Genomic DNA, 20,149 nt, shown 5'->3' with positions numbered 1-20,149 from the left:
GTACACACCACCTGGCACATTTGATAGTGAAGATTTAGATACTGGTTCAATAACACCTGGATCATGGAGAGCAGAAACTGAGGGAAGTTTACTTGATTTACAGCACATCCCAAGAAATGCTTCTCAAAAAGCTAAAGAAATCAGAAAAGAATTCGCCAAATTTTTTATTTCAGAAGAAGGAAAAGTACCGTGGCAAGAAAGATTTGCATAAATTTTCTGAACTATGATTATTATTGTAGTTAATGGTTTCTTATTACATTGTCAATTTAATCAAATATAGTTTTTTATTATATTGTTAATCTTATTTCATCGTCTAATTAATTTTAAAATTTAACACTATAAGGTAAAAAATATAGTCTTTGTTGTTTAAAAAATGATTTTGCTAACAATAAAAATATTTCATAATGTTTATTATAAATTATTTTTATATTAGTGTTATTTCTTATTTTATTTGTATTAATATCACGATGGGTGTATATGATGATTGTGCGATAATAATAACAACCGTCGTATGACGTACACAATACACATGATTACATGAACAAACCACAAATGGTTGCTTGTAGGTTTATAATTATTTAAAGTTATTTATAGTTATGTCTCAATATTACGATTACGACATCGACAACAATACGCAATATAGACATTTTTGATGGCAATAATTTTTAAGTTTACAATAATACAATTTAGTTAATTTATTATAAATAAATAAATAATAATATAAATATTATTTATTGATTTAGTAAGTCATTAAAATAAATTCAATTTTAAACTTCTACTTTACTATTTTTTAACAACTAGATACCTACCTCAATTGTACTGCGACTGCCCCTAGAAATGTTATTTTCCACGAGAAACTTCATCATATTATACCCAAACCATATATTATCTTCCGAAATTGTAGCAGCTCCACTTTTACTTTTTTCTCCAATTTTCTTCCGTTCCCGGCTAAACTGAGTTTTTAGGGATTTAATTTTCCTTGATACTTCATCCACATTTGTTTTGAAGTGCGATGCTATTTTGGACGTTTCATCAAACTTCAAGTTTCTATCCCGATATTCTTTGGATTGTATGTCCCACAAGGCAGGGGCAGCTTTCAGCATTTCAATCAGTTCTATTACGAGCTCTTTTGACCACAACATAATGCAAAAAATTAAAAAGTACAACTAAACTAAACAACTAAACGATATGCGAACGTGTGTACAAATCAATATAAAATGACAGTAATTGTTGACAAAATCGTCCATAATGAGCGATGTTTTCCATTTCGATTGGAAAACTCAGATACAAGCAACACGCAACAAATTTCTTTGATGTCATGCCGCCCAACATTGACGTGTATCCGTCAACTTTTAACCAGTTGCTGAGATACATGTTGACAACACTGTTGGCAACACGTTGCCAACAAAATGTTGCTTGGTCTGTACGTACCTTAATGAATGTGATAAATTCTTAAATTTGATTTCAAAGATATAAAAATATTTTATAGTATACTTATAAGAAAAACGATTCTGAATGAAGATGGTCGAGACTCTATATTACTATAATGCAAGGCTACCCAATTTATTTTGGAAGCGGGCTAAATTTAAGTTACATTTAGCTGGACGGCCATCTTATTAACATGAATTGCAGCATACACATATTATTATGGTCGCTATTTTAAAAATACTTCGAATAAGAATTTTCTACCAGATCTCGCCGAGCCGATATAAAACGACCGTCAACCATCGACAGACAGTTGACAAACAGTCTTGACAATCAATAATTATAAAAATTAAAAATAATGCCGATAAGCTCGCGACAAATAAACACATACCCAACCGTAGGAAAATTCAAATGCGTTGACGGGTTTTTCAAAAATATTGCATTTATAAATTTTAATGTGTGACCTCTCAAAAGTACCAACTAGATCCAATTTGCTAAAAGAAAGGGGTGCTGCGTGATGTTGACCCCCACCGAAATTAAAAACAATGTTTATAGGTTAAAATAATTTTTCTCCCGAATCAACAAAAATCAAACCTCATTTAGTTTTATACACAAAACAGTAATAATGTGTCAATATGATTTGTTTTAGAATTTAATTAACCAGTATTTTTTCAATTTTTTTTTTAAAAAATATTTTAATTTTTATAAAGAAGTATTACTTAATGAAGTATTTTTTTATTTTTTTTTTTCACATTCCGCAGTATCTTTTTTCAGATTTTAAACTATTTATTTTATATAAAAAAGCTTCGTGTTAAATAAATTGATGAAGATAATTAATAAATACGATTAATATAAATGTCTCATTTCAATAATAATAAAAATGTCTTACACACTATAGTTATAAAAAAATAATAAAAAAACAAAAAAAAACTAATAGAAGCAATTAAATATGCCATGGGAGTGAAGGAAGTTTGCGATATATTTTTTTGAAGTCTACCATACGGACTATACATATGGCTGGGGGTGGAAGCAACTACATAGTCGCTAGGGGGTGCTGTGTGATGTTGACCCCCACCGAAATTAAAAACAATGTTTATAGGTTAAAATAAGTTTTCTTATTCTAAAACCTAGTTTTCATATTGTTTTTAAAATATTGATAAAGGTGTAGAGTTGATCGGACAACTTTGAGGAGGGGCTGCGTGAATTTGGCCCCCCCAAGTAAAAAAAATGTTTATAGCTAAAATAAAGGTTTTCAAATTCTGAAACCTCGTTTTCAAATGTTTTCAAAATATTTTCAAAATATTGGTGAAGGTTTGGAGTCGATCGAACGACATGGGGGGGCTGCGTGAATTTGGCCCCCCCAAGTAAAAAAAATGTTTATAGCTAAAATAAAGGTTTTCAAATTCTGAAACCTCGTTTTCAAATGTTTTCAAAATATTTTCAAAATATTGGTGAAGGTTTGGAGTTGATCGAAAAACATGGGGGGGCTGCGTGAACTTGGCCCCCCCAACTCAAAAAAGCTTTTTGCGGTGAAAATAATAGTTTTCAAATTCTGAAACATGGTTTTCAAATATTTTCAAATTATTTTCAAAATAATGGCGGAGGTTTGGAGTAAATTGGACAATGTGGGGGGGCCAACTTCACACGCCAAAATAAATAAATCGCTAAAAGTGAAAATCCAATGTTGTAAAAATTTAAATTTCAAATGTTCATAAAAATTTAATTTGAATTTCCGGTGGACTTTTTATTTGTGATAAAGATTGAAAAACTTTTAAGGAATCGTGTATTAAATTTTTAAATCTTACATTTAAAAACAAAATCTTTTATGAATTTCTAGCTTAAAATAATTTGTGAATTTTTATGATTTTTACGTATTTTGTCAAAATTCAAACTTTGAATGCTTATAAAAAAAATTGTGACAATTAATTTTTTTATTTTTCAACTGCTATTGTAACAATATGTTAAGAGCCTTGTATTAAATTTTCAAGCTTTTCTGCTTAACAAATAAATTTTTATCGATATTAATTTAAAAAAAACTAATAATGATCGAAAATTTAAAATGCCTATAAATAGTTCAACTTAGTCGAAAATTTTTGAAAATTGCATGGTGGATAGAATATACTTATATAAACATTCGGTAAAAATTGCATGTATCTATGGTCATTTGTTTTAAAGTTACATCAAAAACCAGAATCGATTTTGTCGAAAAATGAGTGTGCGTAAAATTGACCGTTTTCCCCTTAATTTTTAGTTTGTTTATCCCGATTATAAAGAAAATTATTAAGAATTTTTTACTTTAGACCCCCCAAAGTACCAACTAGATTAAATTTCTGATCGAACGAGGCACTGAAGTCAAAAATCAAAGCACTTTTACTGCCCCAAAACGTGATGACAGACACAAAAAAAAAAACACACATCATGGTAAAATCAATACATTCATCGCTCCGCTCAGAATCTAATATTATTAAATAGACAAAAAAATAAATTTGTTTGGGATCTTGTATAGTGAAAATTCAAAATTTTTTAAACAAGCCTAACACATTTATTATCGACAAAAAAAAAAATTAAAATTATAAAAAAAATTTGAATTCCTGAAAATTATTGAGTGCTTATGGAAAAATAATAATTTTAGTAATGGTTCAATTATTGACACCATAAAACAAAAAGTGTAATTATTTTTAACGATAGGTTGGCTGACTAGGTTGACTGTTTTAAGTTGAAAACCTACTTAAAATTTCAGTTATAACATTTTTTTCTGTCAACACACACATCATGGTAAAATCAATACATTCATCGCTCAGCTCAGAATCTAAAAATACTAAAACGAAAATTGATGATAGTGTAATTATTCTTATGCAAGTTACGGACATAACTATAATGGTTTAGTTATGGGTTAAATATTTCTTGCCACTTGTTTGTGGCGGATTGCATATTATATCACTTGATATAAATCGAACGTGGTTCAAACAATACTCTCTATAATTTCTCGATATCTCCAAGAAATATTCATAATTCTCACAAAACTGGTGAAATAGTAACTATTGGATGATGCAAATAAAAACTAATCAAATATGATTAACTTAAAAAAAAAAGAAATTAAAACTATTTCATCGCTAATTATAGGTACTTTTCGATGACAAATAATCGAATAAATACCAAAAATTCCCCTATGATTTCTACTTGAAATTATAATAACATAATATTTTCAATAACTAATTTTTTTCGGGGTCAGAAAACTGGAAAACACAACACAAGTTTCCGCAATTCTTATAATAAAATCAAAAAACTTTTTTCATTTTATTGTTATTTTTGATATCAAACCGTCAATATTCTAATTTTGAAATGTTAGAATTACTAATTGGACAGCGCGATTCAAAAATTGATTATTGGAATTCATACAATTTAAGAGAAAATTTGAATTTAGTCTCAAAAGAGTAATATTATCGAGACCATGTATTCAATGTATTGTATAGAAATACTAACATAGACATATTTATGAAAATTTAAATTATTTAGTAGATATTCAACGTTTTAATAAAAAACAATTTTTTTCTATACCTTCTATTCTCCTAGGCCACGTATACAATGTCGATTGTACACCTGTATTTAATGTAACAACCGGCACAGAGTGGCATATTTAATTTGCAATACTTACCTATTATTTAAACAGTTGATATTTTATTACTAAATTGTTTTTCAGTCGTTGAGTTTCTTCTTTAAAACATTTAAAATTATTCTAACCTATAACAATTTTATATTATAAGACCTTCTTGAAACTCTAATAACATATTTATCCATCTAGTTATAATGTTCATTCTCAAGAAAAATTAATGAAATAAAATATGAAGGATTATTAAATCACGATAAAATTATGTTTTATAGTTGCGCGTGGTTAAAAAAGTTTGAAAATTATGTCCACAAAAATAAGCTATAGCTATATTTTGAAAATAAAAATGGAAAGGGGTATTGGCGCTCGCAGACAAATGATTTTTAAGGATCAAAAAAGAAATTTGGAAAAAAATATAGTCTTAGAATACACAATGAATACTGCACTATGTATTCTCAAGAAAAATAAATGAAATAAAAAATGAAGGATAATTAAATCATGATAAAAAAAAGCGGGTAGGTGGATTTCGCTCTGCTGTACATTAGGGGGTGGGGTATTGGGGTGGACTAGGGTAGGTTAAATTTGAATGCAATGATAGGTATAATTGTATACAAAAAACGATTCTGAACGGAGATGATTTTGTCAGTCTAGGATATATTATATTTAAATATCGTCATATATTCTATTTTGAAACAAATATTTTATTTTTCAATTAGGACGCATTTTGCATAGGCATGGTTATTCAATTTTTCCAAAAATATTACATGTAGTTATCATTAGGGCTCGAATTTAAATGCCCTAAAAATATAAAAAAATGCATTATTTATTAAACGCACACCACCGATATAATATTATCGCTCGATAAGAAAATAATCCGATAAAAGTTGCAATAATATCGGCTAATTGGATGGTGTGACATAAAGGTTGTAAAAACCGGAAAACCTGATGTTAAATTAGTTAAAATAGTTCAAAATGAAAATAATTTTTATTACGTAGTACTATATTACTATGTAGTTCTTATATATTTCAATGAGGTCAATTTTTTTAGTCATAATACGACAAATAGGTCAAAAATGTACTAAAAAATTAAAAAATGCATTAAAACCGTAAAAAAATGCCCTAAAAATTCAAAGAAAGCGAAAAATTCCCCAAAAAATTATTGTGGTTAGATTGCGAAGTACTTAAAACATATTTTTGTAGCTTGGAAAGCATCGCGTAAGATATCCCAAAAAAAAAATGCAAATGCATTGAAATCCGAGCCCTAGTTATCATAATTCATAAATTCATAATACCTTATATTATCATAGATATATACCTGGTTTGAGGATAAATCGTTTCGTACTTTTTATGCATAACCGTACAAAGTGACCTAGAACCGTTCCCGGTAGGTATAACAATTTTCACGAGTATTATTCTTAAATATTTTAATACAATATCATATAAACAATAAACATTATAAACTATTAGAACTATATCATGCACTTTCGTAAGAATTGCTTTCGATTAGTTTTAGATTATAATTAATTCGATTATTTTTTTCCAAAATCGTTGGATGTAAAATATTTTGTAAAAAAAAAATAATGATCGGAAATATCACATTTTTTTTATAAATATAGTACCTAAACAAAAATTGTTATATAATATCGAATATTCGTGTAGAATATATTATTGATATGCAAGCAGAAAAATTATTAAGGAATTGTTCAGAAAAATACAACTATATATTTATTATTTACACAGTATCTCATACAATATGTTTGTATACCATCTCATTAATCATTATTAATTAATAGTTATTAATTAATTATTATTTTTTAATTCATCCATAGAATTACTGATGTCGGTATCTACAAATGCGTGCTTAAAATTTTGAATTTGTGATTAAAAAGTTGTCAACTATTATATTTTAGTATTTTCGAAATATTATATTATCTATTATACATAATCAGTAAAAAAAATCTGGGTACAACGACATTGTATGTTATATTGATCTATATTGACTACATTATGCATAACAGGTGATACTGGCAATGAACGGGAAAAATAAACTATTTTATTCTTCACTTGAACCATGAGTCATTAATAGGTAGCTGCTTAATCACACCTTCCATGTTATTTTCTTTTTCTTACCTATACTTTTATCATGTAATCGTTGTACGCCGTACGGATTGTTTATTTCTAATGAAAATTTTAAAAATTCTTTACTTCTCTTTCGGTACTCCCTCCCCCCCTCCCATTTAAACCGTCAGCAGAAGAGGCTCTGTGTGAACAATACTATCCTATATACACTGACACACTGTCATCGATTATTAATGTTTATAATAATAATGTATATTACAATATAATATATTCGGTACTTACCTGAAACTGTTCTCCTCCCCGACAGTGGTCCTTGGCAGACGTTCGGCTTTACATGGCGTCAGGGCGTACATTGTTAATAGTGGCTTTTGTGTTGTTTTGTAGGTTTTTTAAATACTTCTTTTGCTTCTGGCTGTGAGAACAATCCTAACATTGTAACACTTTTAGATCCGGTGTCGCAGGTTTTTAATACCCTCAAATATTTTTACCCCCCTTATAATTTTACCGGGGGTATAAATATACTAGGTTTACTTTACCCCCGGTAAATTTATCTTAGGTTAATTTTACACCCGATAAAAATATCCGGGGGTAAAAATCGCCTGTTACACCGGCTCACATGGTGAAGTTACAAATACGTATATTATATTATATTATATTGTTATATTATTTCATTCAATAAATTAATATAGTTGTTAGAAAAACAAAGTTTTAATTAAAAAATTATATTTTTAAATATTTTTTATCCTTATAATTTTAATTAAAAATATATATAAAAAATACCGAGTACCTAGTATGTCCCATAGAGTATTTTAGATTTTTTTCAAACACTTATGAGAAAACTTGTTTTGAATTTGCAATACTTAGCTATAGAAATTGAAAATTTTTTGCATTTTTAGAAAATGTTTGTAATTTTTGGTATTAATTATTTTTGTTTTCCGTTATAATTACATTTAAAAATGTGAACAGTTTTTTGTCTAATATATAGTCATAATCATAACATTTGATTTATAAATAGCTCTAAAATATTTAAAATGTTATCATACATTCATACATAGAAAACACCATATAAACATTTGTTGAAAATTCCAAAAAACTACAAACAATTATATTATTATATGTTTTTACTGTGAATAGGTGCCTACGTTTAATGATTATTGTTTGATAATTATTATATTATTATTATATATATTTTGTATTATTGACGCATTAATTATTCGAAATATTTTTATATGCTATTATGTTATTACTGTGAGTAGGTGTTAATTAACGTTTAAAAATATATTATGTTCAACCATTTTTATGAGTTGTGAGTAATATTGCGGTCTGAGGATTATTTTTCCTAGGGTTGGGGATTTTTTTCCGCAATTCGTATAATTTGCCGTGCCTTCGTTAGTTATTGTATGTCGTCATAATTTATTTGCGAGCGATCGTTTTCAATTTTAAAAGTAATTACCAACTTACTTGAGAATAATCATGAACGAAGATAAATTTGAGCTTTTATACTAGGGGCTTCGAAAAAAAGATATTTTAAATAATTTAGATTCTGACCAAGTAATTGAACTTTTGAAAAACAAGAGTAATTTATTTCTTAGAGAACTTAGTTATTAAGGTGCATGTACCTTAATAACCATGTACCTTTTCTGTATTAAAAATGTAATTATTATTAATTTAATTATCTAATTGAAACTAAAAAAATGATAGTTGTGGCTTTCCGCGTATGTAGGTTAAGTTCTTCGACTCTCCCGGGAACTCTTTTAAAAAAGGAATTCTTTTAAAATGAACAGTGAAACTGAAGATAATCCTGATGATCCAAAAAGGGCGAGAACTACGGAACATATAAAACGATGAAGAGGAGTAGGTAAACTAATTTATTACAGTGAAACCTCTAAATACCGGACACTCTCGGTCGCTTAAATGTCGTCCGCTATTTGGAGGTGTCCGCTATTAAGAGGGGAAATACAGTGAGTACACATTACACCGTTCCCAAAATTCCGTCCGTTATTTGGAGGTGTCCGCTATTGAGAGGTGTCCGTTAAAGAAGGTTTCACTGTACTACATTGTTGGTGTTGTATGCAGGTCTGGCTCAGTGAATACAATTATTATTGGTAAATATCGGACTTAAATAAAAGTAGGTAGATAAATATTCTGGGTACTTAGTAAGTTAATTTATTTTACTTTATCATAATATTTTGAATCTGTATGTACTATTTTATGTATCGTTATAGGTATTGCTTCGCAAACTTCACAGGAATACATAGTGTTGTTTATACAAGTTTAAACTTATTGAACTTTATTTAAGTGAAGTAAAAGCAAATTCAAGTTTCAGACTTTCAGTTGAAACTTGAAAAACAAAACATGATATTCTCGTTATCATAGTTCACCTTATCACAGTTTCATGAGATATGACGTCATGGATTCTACTGTGATTCTACAAAACATTTTTCCTGCCTAGAGCACGGCTTAAGATAATACCTTATCTTAAATCATGGCCTAGAGCCGAGCCATTCGTATATCTGTGCAACCCATAGACCTTATACTTTTTGGTCGCAAGGAATGGCATCACTGCTGGCACGCTAGGAAAGACCGCACCACCCACCCGCAACCCGCCTGGATGTTCCGTCTATGAGTATAAGGTCTATGGGCGCAACCATACTTCGATGTACCACGTGCCCAGAGCCCTTATCATTATTTTATCCGTTATCATTTATCAATTTATCATTCAACATGATTTTCTTCTAATAACAATATAGTATAACACTATATAAGATATACTAACGTCTTGTGCATGGTACATCCGACTAGTATTCCGAAAATAATGGAAATACAATCCCTAATGACATTGTTTTGTTTATTTTCATCATAGGTTTTGTTCGAATCGGTTGTTGTAGCAAAATGAACTGTAATTTATTGAAGTTTAGTAGTGGTTTCAAGTTTCACAAAAGTTTGATCATAGTGTTGGGAAAATCATCATTCTCATATTCAGCCGTTTCATTGAAAAATAAATGCGGTTCAAAAGGTCCTCCTTGGCGTGTTATGTTCTTTGGCAATGATGATTTTTCGGTCAAAAGTCTTCAGATGCTAACATCAAAAATGTAATCATATTTGTTTACTAGCGATATTAAATTATTTTATTTAGTTGTCGACATAAATTTTTATAGGAGAACACAGACTATTATTTCCAAAGTAGATGTTGTCACAACTTCTACAGGTAATGGTGTCAATGTCAAAAATTATGCCAAACAAGAAAAATTAGATATATTCAATTGGCCTGTTAACACAACACTCTTGGATGGAAAATATGATATTGGAGTGGTGGTATCGTTTGGACGATTAATACCAGAAAGAATTATAAAATGTTTTCCACAGTAAGAATCCAATATAACCTATAATCATAACATTAAATATTATTTTATTTTAATAAATTAGTAAAAATTATATAGCATTTATAATAATTTGTTTTATTACCTATAATATATATTTATTTATAATATGCATTTTTTTGACTATGAATAATAAGTTTTTATAATTTAAGCTCTATGTGCTGTAAATTCATAATTTAGATACATCATTCCTATCATTTCAATTAAATTTTTAGGACTATATTCTATTAAATAATGTATTTATTTGGTTTTAGAGGAATGATTAATGTACATGCTAGTCTTTTACCCCGATGGCGAGGAGCTGCGCCTATAATATATACTATACTTAATGGTGATCTAACATCTGGAGTAACAATAATGAAAATTCACCCTCGTAGGTAAAATTATTAACTTTTAAATGTTCTCATAATATTATTTATTTATTAGTATTATGCAGTATATTCCAAAAGTCAATTTAAATGGTGTTTTTTTAAACAGTCATATCTAAGAAATGTATAAAAATAGAATTTTCTTAGATAATTGTTGAAAAGACTGCATTTAATTTTTTTTAAATTTTGATGAGTTAAGGACTCGCAGACCTACTTATGGTGATACAGAACTTAAGGGACAAACTGTATATATTATAGTATGATGTACGATGAATATTTATAAATACATACCTATTTTATTTATTCGTTATTTGTTGAGTATATTCAATTTATTTTTTAGGTTTGATGTTGGTGAAATTGTTAGACAACATAGTTGTTCAGTTGGTAAAGATGAAACAGCTGATGAACTAAAAAAGAAATTATCAGATATGGGTGGACATTTGTTAATTGATTCATTTAAAGAATTAACAAGGAATTTAAAGTATGCAGTACCACAATCTGAACATGGGATAACTTATGGTAAAACATAATAGATATTTATACAGTTATAAACTTTAAAAATTTTATTTCAAATGATAGAAATAAAGAAGTATTTTCTATAGTATTTGACATGGTTATCTACACAGGTTGGCGTATACTGTGTTATTGTTGGTCTATGCAGCAACCATGGTGAACTAATAGCACTAGCAGAGTCAGGCGGTCTGTGGCTGTAATAATGTATGCAATACTGCATGTAACTTGGAACGTTGATTTTAACAAATAGTAAAACTTATAACTGCACAATCTCAATATGTGACCAAGTGGATACATTTAACCTCGTACACATGAATACTATTGTTAATACCAAACAATAAATATAATTTAATAGGTAATCCATTTGATTTCAAGTTTATATGGTTACTTGGTATCACAGGTTAGGGAAAGCAAATAACAATTTTTCTCGCAATTTTATTAAATAAATACATTTATTCTATGTTTTGAATTTAGATTATGTTATGAATGTATAATATAAAATAAGTTAGATTTTATAAACTCCATTGTGAAATCAAATGTTTTTAAATTAAAAAAAAAAAAAAAACATTTTGATATTTAAAATATATTAAAAATAAACAAAATATTATTATAATACAATTAACAAGCTGAGGAAGTGAACCATACACATTTTTATTTATGATAGAAAATATTAGTTTTTAAAAGTTATAATTATTTAAAAATAAAAGTTATTATAAGTTATAAAAGTAAACAAAACAAACCCAGAAATATTCCAACTTCAAATTGACTTGTTAAGTAAATTTATCATATATTTTATAGTACTTTGTTCTACATAACTATATAATAAAAACTAGTTCATCATATAGATCTTATTAATATACGGGCAGGATACCAGTGTACGCTAACCAGTGAAAATTACCACAGTATTAATATAATTAAATTAATAAAATAAAATAGTATTTTCTATTAAAAAAATTTATTTTAATTGTTTAAATATCATAGTCTAATTTAAAACTTGCATAAAAAATTAAAGCATTTTTGAAAATCATTAAATGTAATAACTAAAGCATTTAAGATATGTTTTTAAGGTTTTAAAAAAAACTTGTTAAGATCCATCTTAAATTCAACATTTTAAGTCTTATCATAAACTAAGAGTATTATTAAAAATGTTACTCAATTAAATGGATTTTTAAAAACAACATGCAAATAATACTATAGTTTTACATTAATATATCTATATTTTGAAGTTATAAGATATGTTTAATAATTGATTTTAAATTAATGTTATAGCACCAAAAGTGGACAAGACTCTATCCATTATTGATTGGAATGTTATGGACTCCAATTTAGTTTATAACAAATATCGAGCATTATGTGGCTTGTGGCCATTAACAACCACTTGGCACGGGACACCTGTTAAGTTGTTGAAAGTATGCAATTATCAGATGTCAAATGCAAAAACTCAGTTACAACCAGGAGATTTAGTATATGATAAGCAAAGAAAAAAATTATTTGTTATATGTGGCGGAAAAGGAGGTTGTGTGTCTATTGAAAAACTTAAAATCCCTAGACATAAGACAATGTCGGGTAAAGATTTTTTCAATGGTTTTGTTTACAACAAACCAATTAGTGAACGAAAATTTGATAATACGCAGTAATTTGATTGAAATTTTATGTAAACTTGCAATTAACAAATCCTGTAACTAGTAAATAGATTGGGGTTCTTTTATTGCAAAAAAATGATTGTATAATGTATATTTTAGAGTAAAGTTATTAATAAAAATAATATTGTTACAAAATTTTGAATTTATATACTGAGTTATCAATAGTTTTAACCAAGCTTTATTTTTTAAATGAAATATTATGTGGGTAATACATTGAGTTATTCAAAGCTTAGGAAATCCAAATTGGTATTTTCATAGGTCCTCACAGTAAGTGACATAATATTTTTATAATATCAAGGTTTGAGTTTCATAAAAATGTAGAAGATTGCGCACGGAAAAATATATTTTTGATTTTTATCAAGTAATAATTTCTGAATTACAAGCCATTATAATAATAATAATAATATCATAGCAATTATTAATTCACCCAGCAAACATAAATATTTATTGATTTCAATTGTTTTTTTTTTTTTTTTTTTTAATCAATTACCTATATATCTTTCGATTTGAAAATGTGAACCTCAATCTCCAAGTGAGATTATTGATATTTTTTGTTAGATATCACACAATAATAAGTATTATATTATTATTGATGATACATAATATAATGAATTAAAATAAAGAAAATATTATCTTAAATTGAAGATTTAGCATCATGTATGAAAAACGCTGTATGATCATAAGATAAGTCACTAACTAATAACAAATAACTTTTAATTGTTTAATAATGTTATCCACATAACAAATTATCTTTATTGCAAAAACATATTAATTTATATGAACAAAAATCAGAGGCTAAATTATTTAAATTTATTTATTTACAAATATCTGAGTATTAATATGTGTGGAAATTACAAGATAATGTGATTTAAGATGACACTGCAGAATATATGAAATTATAAAAATTATAATATAATTATATATAATATTATATAATATATTATTATACATTATTATTATACAAATATAATTTCATATATTCTGTGGTGATACTAATTACTTTAGCTTGATTGTGTTAGATTTTTTGTTATAAGTATATTTTAAATATTTAGAAGGTGATTATCATATGAATATTGTCCAATCATCATTAGTAAGGAAGATATTTATGTAAGATAGTGTCAAGTGACAAATTAGTAAACTAACTTATTGCATATAGCTATTAATATTGAGTGAGAATGGACACATATTAAAGGAAAAATAATTCAAGATAATAGCTATACATATACTACATACCCATATTTAATTCTTCAATGGTTATCCGGGACAAGAATTTTACGTAATATAGACTTATTGTCTTTTAATAGGTAGTATGAACAATTTATTAATCTAATGATTCAATAAAATTTAATATACTAGTCATGGGCCACTAAATCATGTTTAAGGGATGTTTAGCTCACTATTGATAATTGATTGATTAAATATTTAGTGATTGTTCATGCAACCCCACATAAGTAACTTGTCATTTTATAAGAATTATTATGGCTAAAGAAAATTAATTAGCTCAAAAAATTCACTTTTTCAAAATATATTAAAATATGTTTTGAAAATAATGTAATATAATATAATATTGATATAGGTAATATATTTTACTTTATCTATTAGTCATGACTAGGGCTCGGATGTTGTTGCACTAAAAATGTTAAAATTGATTGCATTATTGCTGTGAAAAATACCCAAAATTGTACTTAAAAATTGCAATAAAAAAATATTTTGTACCAAAAAAATAAAAATAAAATATATTAACAAATTATTGAGTCATTTTATTAAGTAATATTATAAAGTTTTATTAGATAGATTTTAAACGAGTAGATAATAAAAAAGATTCAAATTCTCGCCAGTTGTCATTAAAAATCTGGTAAATTGTGCGGTCTTCTTATTTTTTCAGAAATCTACAAATAATTTTATCAAAATTTAAAACTTTTTATTTAAACTATTTTTGATTTGTTTTTTTAAAAAAACCTTACCTTACCTTAAAAGTTATTGCACTGTATAATCTAACAACAAAAAAATGAAAACATAAAAAAATATATAAAATTGTATTGAAAATGACGACAATCAACAAAATTGAAATAAAATTGAAAAAAGGTCAAAAGTTGCAAAAAGTTTCCCTTAAAATTTTTATATATTAATTGGTACTCGTTTGAAATAAATTTATAACTTACTTAGCAACAAATCCGAACAATAGAAAAAAAATTGCAAATGCAACAACATCCGAGCCCTAGTCATGACATAGTACTAATACAAGTTACAGAAATTGAGATACTGGAGTTTTGGCAAACATATTTGCTACAGGCTGAAAAATCATGAGTTGGGTATAATGACTAATAAAGTAATAACAATACAACTAAAAATAAATAAATCATATATACAATTTATTATTAAATATCTTTTTAATTTACTTGTAAATAGCAATCATTCAATATGAGCCAAGTATATACAAATATTAAAAAGAATTACAATTGCTAGAATTATTAACAAACTATAATACTATATTAAATATTTAAATGTGTCCCACTTATGATAGTATGATTAAAATTTAAAATAACATATTATTGGTATGAATGCTTAGTATGAGTGTCGAGTACCGTTGACCTAAAGTATTATGACATAAAAATAGATTAAAAATTAAAATTGCTGTACACTTTGAATCAAATATTTTATTAGCTAATAAATTAATTAAGCTCACTGTTTGTAGTCAAAAAATGATTATATTAATTATTAATAAAGTATGACTTTTTATTAGTTGGAAATTATTATCTTGTATTCTTGTGTAACAGCAACCGAGGAGCTTTTGTCTTTTTCATACTCAACAAACATTTAGGTAACTAATGAAATTTGACTTACTTTTTGGGATCTTTTTTCTTGGCCATGGCCAATTGAGCGTCTGCCATCATCTGAAAAACATCAAGACGATGGAACAAAATATTACCACAAAATGCAGAAGATATGAGTAATACAAACTATGAGATTTAGAAAAATTAAGAAGCTTGGTTAGACTACTAGAGCCTAGATATAAGGAAAACAAACATGTACACAAGCAATAAATGTTCCATATTACATCGCAGACTTATTTCTCCACCAGACGGCACCAGTATGTGAGGCAGTTACCCTTCAAACTGTTTTGTCACAGTTATAGAGAGAAAGATACAGAACTATATAAACTTCAGTTAATTTACAAGTAAAAAATGTTAATGAATAAATTTAAAAATATGTGCAAAATAGTTGTTTATGCCGGTTAATTAACCAAAATTAACTTAATTTATCTACCTTTATAATGCAATATTTGATAATAACCTAGAAAAAAATAGAAATATCTAATTAAATTAAATTATTGATGTAATATATACAAATGTATTTTAATTATCAATAGATATACTCATTGCCACAAATTTAAATACTATGTAGATTGTAGGTACCTATATAAATACATCATATTATAATTCGATAAAATTTCTAATAATAAACAATAAAGTTATTTAGACAACATCCATTCCATAAACTCTAAACATAGCTAACGAGTTAGACGTATTACCAAAGTATACCATTATGTGAATGCATTATAAATTTGTAAGTCAGATTTATATTTTAATAGTAGGTACTTAATTGAAAAAATAGAAATTATTACTTATTGATTTTCATATCATTCTATATGTACCTATTTCAGGTAATTTGCTCTCACCTTAGACATCTATGTTATTAGTTAGAAACAAATGATCAAACAATAAATTGTAACTTACTCTATGTTTTTCTAGATCTGGTATATGAGGAAAGTTATTCATCCAACCTTGAATACGACTGTTTAAGTTTTTGTTTACAAAATATTGACCATATGTAGTAGGTTTACTCAAGAAAAAATGCACATCATAGCCTGATATTGGCTGTAGCAGAGTTGCTATTCTATAATAACGCAAAAAGTTAATATTAGTAATTTCAAAAGCTAAAAGTGACATAAGTATTTAATCTGTTTTTTAAAAGTGGTACTTTTTTTTTTGTAAAATTATAGGAAATAATAGTATTATTTATGTGTTATCTAATCATAAAAAATAGAATAACTAAATTATAAAATACTAACATATTATAGTCAAGTATTTGCAACATAAAATTGAAAATTTCAGATTGGATTACTCATTCTTGTATGCAAATTAGAAATTGAATAGATAGGTAAAAGATATAAAAATTAAAATGGCAAATTATTTAAATACATTGTAACATGTTAATTTAATATTTATTGAATTCAAAAAAAGTGTTATTTACTTTAACTTAGTCAGTTTGTCTTATTATAATAATAAATGAACAATACCACATAATACTATTAAGTCCCAATCCTTAAAATAAAATACAGACACCAAAGGTGTTATTGTATTAGGTACAAAACAAAAATTTGATTAAATACATAATTATGAAAACAATTTTGTGAAATTACTTGAAGGTACTTCTTTAGTAAATATGTTATTTACTATTAAAAACTGATCAATAAATAAATAATATTAATAGGTACATCAACATTTAAAACTTGAAATGTAAAGACAGTCAAAAATCTAACCACTTAATTACCCTTTTCAACAAATTAGTTATGTACTTAGTTTAAAAATAAAATAAATAGATAGTAATATTATGTACGAGAAAAAGCAAATTATTAATTCAACCCACCTTTTAAAGTCGGGAACTAATTGTATTAAAAAAGTATATTCGCTGTCTAGTTCGGAAGTATTAGTCCACTTAACAGCTTCCAGTGCGCTTTTGTGGTCTTCATATTCAATGAATAAGTAACTAATAAAATAAAACAAATGCGTTTTTAGAATGTACGTTCAAATTCAAAGTGGAAAGTTTATAATAAGCACTCACTTTTTAGTGTGACCATTCTCAGACTTTGGATAGTAATCTTTGAGTATTTTACCGAACCGTGTAAATACTTTAATGATATATATTCGGAGTTTGTCGAAGCTTTTGGGTGTGACTTCGGGAATACCCTTGATTTTGATGACGGTGGACACTTCGAGTTTCTTCTGCAGTGCGAGATTGAGCAATACTAAACATGACGACGTCACACTAATGAGTGGAAACTTAAGGTCCAATTATTCATCTGTCTTACCTTCTTCGTCGGTTTTGTAGTCGACGGTCAGTTCGTTCGATTCGTTGGTGTCGGTATAGCTGCTGGCCGTCGCCATGACGAGTCGGCTGTGTGGCCTATTTGTAATCAACTATGAAAAGCCAACACGATGAAATAAAAGTTATGAGCAGAAAACGCAAGAGATTTGAATAGTAAGAATTACTACGAGACTGGAAAAAGTCGGCTTGGTCAAGACAGCATTAGAACCACGGTTGACTACGAGTAACCACAAGCGTCGGGAACTTGTGTATCGGCTTCCCAACCATATAATATTTACAATACGTTATTCTTATTCCTACATTTGATATTAATAAGAGTTCGAATCATGCACAGTAATGAAACCATCAAAGCATTACAATATTTACACTGGCAATAAAGTACATGTTCTATGTAAACCGTGTGGTTAACCTGTTACCATAATTGTATTATACCAAATAGTATAAAACATTCAATTACTTTTTATACATTATAATATTTTCTTATTTCAATGCGGATTTGGTTTTACATAATATTATACTAACAAATAACGATATTAGGAAAGTACTCGAATTGTTGTAGGTACGACAAAAGAAATTCTGAACACGGACTTCCAGTTTCCACAAGTCTTCAACAAATCCACGGAGACGGTGTAGAGAACCACACAGATAACGAAAGGTATTATTCACTATTATTATACTGCAGGACGTCTGGATTAATAATTTTAAGCTAATTATACTATCAGCCTGTTGGCAGTCGGTTTTTCCAATGACGTATTACCCACATCAGTTTTCGGTGGTAAATTTATTAATAACTATTGGTGGGTACCTAACTTATGATGTAGAGTATTATAATTATTATTTTGTTATAATAATATTATATACAACATTTGTTATAAAAAATAGTCCAATCATCGTATGATATACATATTTTAATTAAAAACAATGTATAACTTATAAAAATGGGCGTCATACGCATACCACATAAAAGTAGGTTTAAAAACGACCCCTTTGCCCCGCTTCTGCGCGGTGACAAAGGTGGCTTAGGCTTTAGCCATTATTATTTTAAAAAAAACTTATTCGTTTTATAACTCAATGGCGTTATTTCTATGATTAAACAAAAGAGGACTAAAGTTTTGACCAGCCTATAAAAGTAATCGAACCAAAAATTAAATCGGATCGCTTCACTCGTAACTCACATGCTAATTCCATGCCTTGGGTACCTACATTTTTATTTCAACGCAATTTCCGCCGTCTTATATAACTTTATACGTGTCTGAGGTAAAAATAGCCTAATTAATGCCATTCAATATTGGCCTGGTCAAGGCAGCTAAGCAGCGATCGCTGCCCTGGCCTTTAGAGCCGTTCTTACATATTTTCATACGTTAACTTTAACCGGACATTGTAAGATCCGGCCTTAGCCTTTTTGGTAACCGAAATACATTAAGTCTTGATAAATTATTTTACAATATAAAACAGTAAGTGCGTTTTCAGGGTCATCACCACAAACCATCAGGGGCGGATTTTATCATTCACCAGTGGGGGGGAGGCTAATTGAATTTACGTAGGTAGTTGTATTTTAAATCTATAATAAAATTGTAGTTAACATTATATGTTCTAACATGTAGATCTTTTTTTAATCTTTTTATGTATTTGTTTCACAATAAAAACTTAGGTATTTTAATAGTTATATTGCTAGTAATTTTCATCTGAAACCATTTATAAAAATAATTATATTAAAGTAATAAAAAATTAACTGTTTATTTAAAAAAAATCTATATTTTATTATAAATTGGAAGTTACTTTTTTTTTAACTTTTGAAAATCGTTTAATAATATTATTATCTGTTGAGACCATGTTTTTCAATGAAAATATTTTATAATAATTATTGATTGGTGTATCATAATACTTCAATAAATCATATTACTATATAATGTTTTATGTATCATATTACTTAGATAAACAAATAGCTTAGTCACAAGGGGTAGGAGCGGATAATGCCCCATAGTCGTTCCTTTAAACCCGCAACTACCACAGACAAACATATAA

At 27.4% G+C, this 20,149-nt stretch overlaps 2 protein-coding genes across 3 annotated transcripts; one reads left to right on the top strand and one right to left on the bottom strand.

Moving 5' to 3' along the window:
• Positions 1-9,859: 9,859 nt before the first annotated feature.
• Positions 9,860-13,161, top strand: LOC107170285 (methionyl-tRNA formyltransferase, mitochondrial). 2 transcript variants are annotated; one of them, XM_015520356.2, is made up of 5 exons: positions 9,862-10,203; positions 10,270-10,476; positions 10,746-10,868; positions 11,200-11,378; positions 12,642-13,161. In XM_015520356.2, the coding sequence occupies exons 1-5, from the start codon at positions 10,004-10,006 to the stop codon at positions 13,007-13,009; spliced, it is 1,077 nt and encodes a 358-aa protein (XP_015375842.1). In that variant the 5' UTR covers positions 9,862-10,003; the 3' UTR covers positions 13,010-13,161. The 2 variants fall into 2 exon arrangements, with proteins under 2 accessions (XP_015375844.1, XP_015375842.1); XM_015520358.2 differs by lacking the exon at positions 10,746-10,868 and having other exon boundaries at positions 9,860-10,203.
• Positions 13,162-15,410: 2,249 nt separating this feature from the next.
• Positions 15,411-18,397, bottom strand: LOC107170286 (eukaryotic translation initiation factor 3 subunit B-like). Its single transcript, XM_089224044.1, has 8 exons — positions 18,289-18,397; positions 18,108-18,216; positions 17,861-18,044; positions 17,666-17,785; positions 16,753-16,912; positions 16,283-16,309; positions 15,860-15,909; positions 15,411-15,607 (listed from the first exon to the last, which is right to left on the bottom strand). Exons 2-8 carry the CDS (start codon positions 18,181-18,183, stop codon positions 15,565-15,567), a joined length of 660 nt encoding a protein of 219 aa, XP_089080170.1. The 5' UTR covers positions 18,184-18,216; positions 18,289-18,397; the 3' UTR covers positions 15,411-15,564.
• Between the last annotated feature and the right edge of the window lie 1,752 nt (positions 18,398-20,149).

Source organism: Diuraphis noxia, unplaced genomic scaffold, assembly GCF_037042655.1.
Source record: "Diuraphis noxia isolate RWA-SAM2 unplaced genomic scaffold, SU_Dnox_SAM2 contig0003, whole genome shotgun sequence".
In the NCBI taxonomy this organism is placed as follows: domain Eukaryota; kingdom Metazoa; phylum Arthropoda; class Insecta; order Hemiptera; family Aphididae; genus Diuraphis; species Diuraphis noxia.
This window is presented reverse-complemented; position numbering and strand designations above follow the sequence as displayed.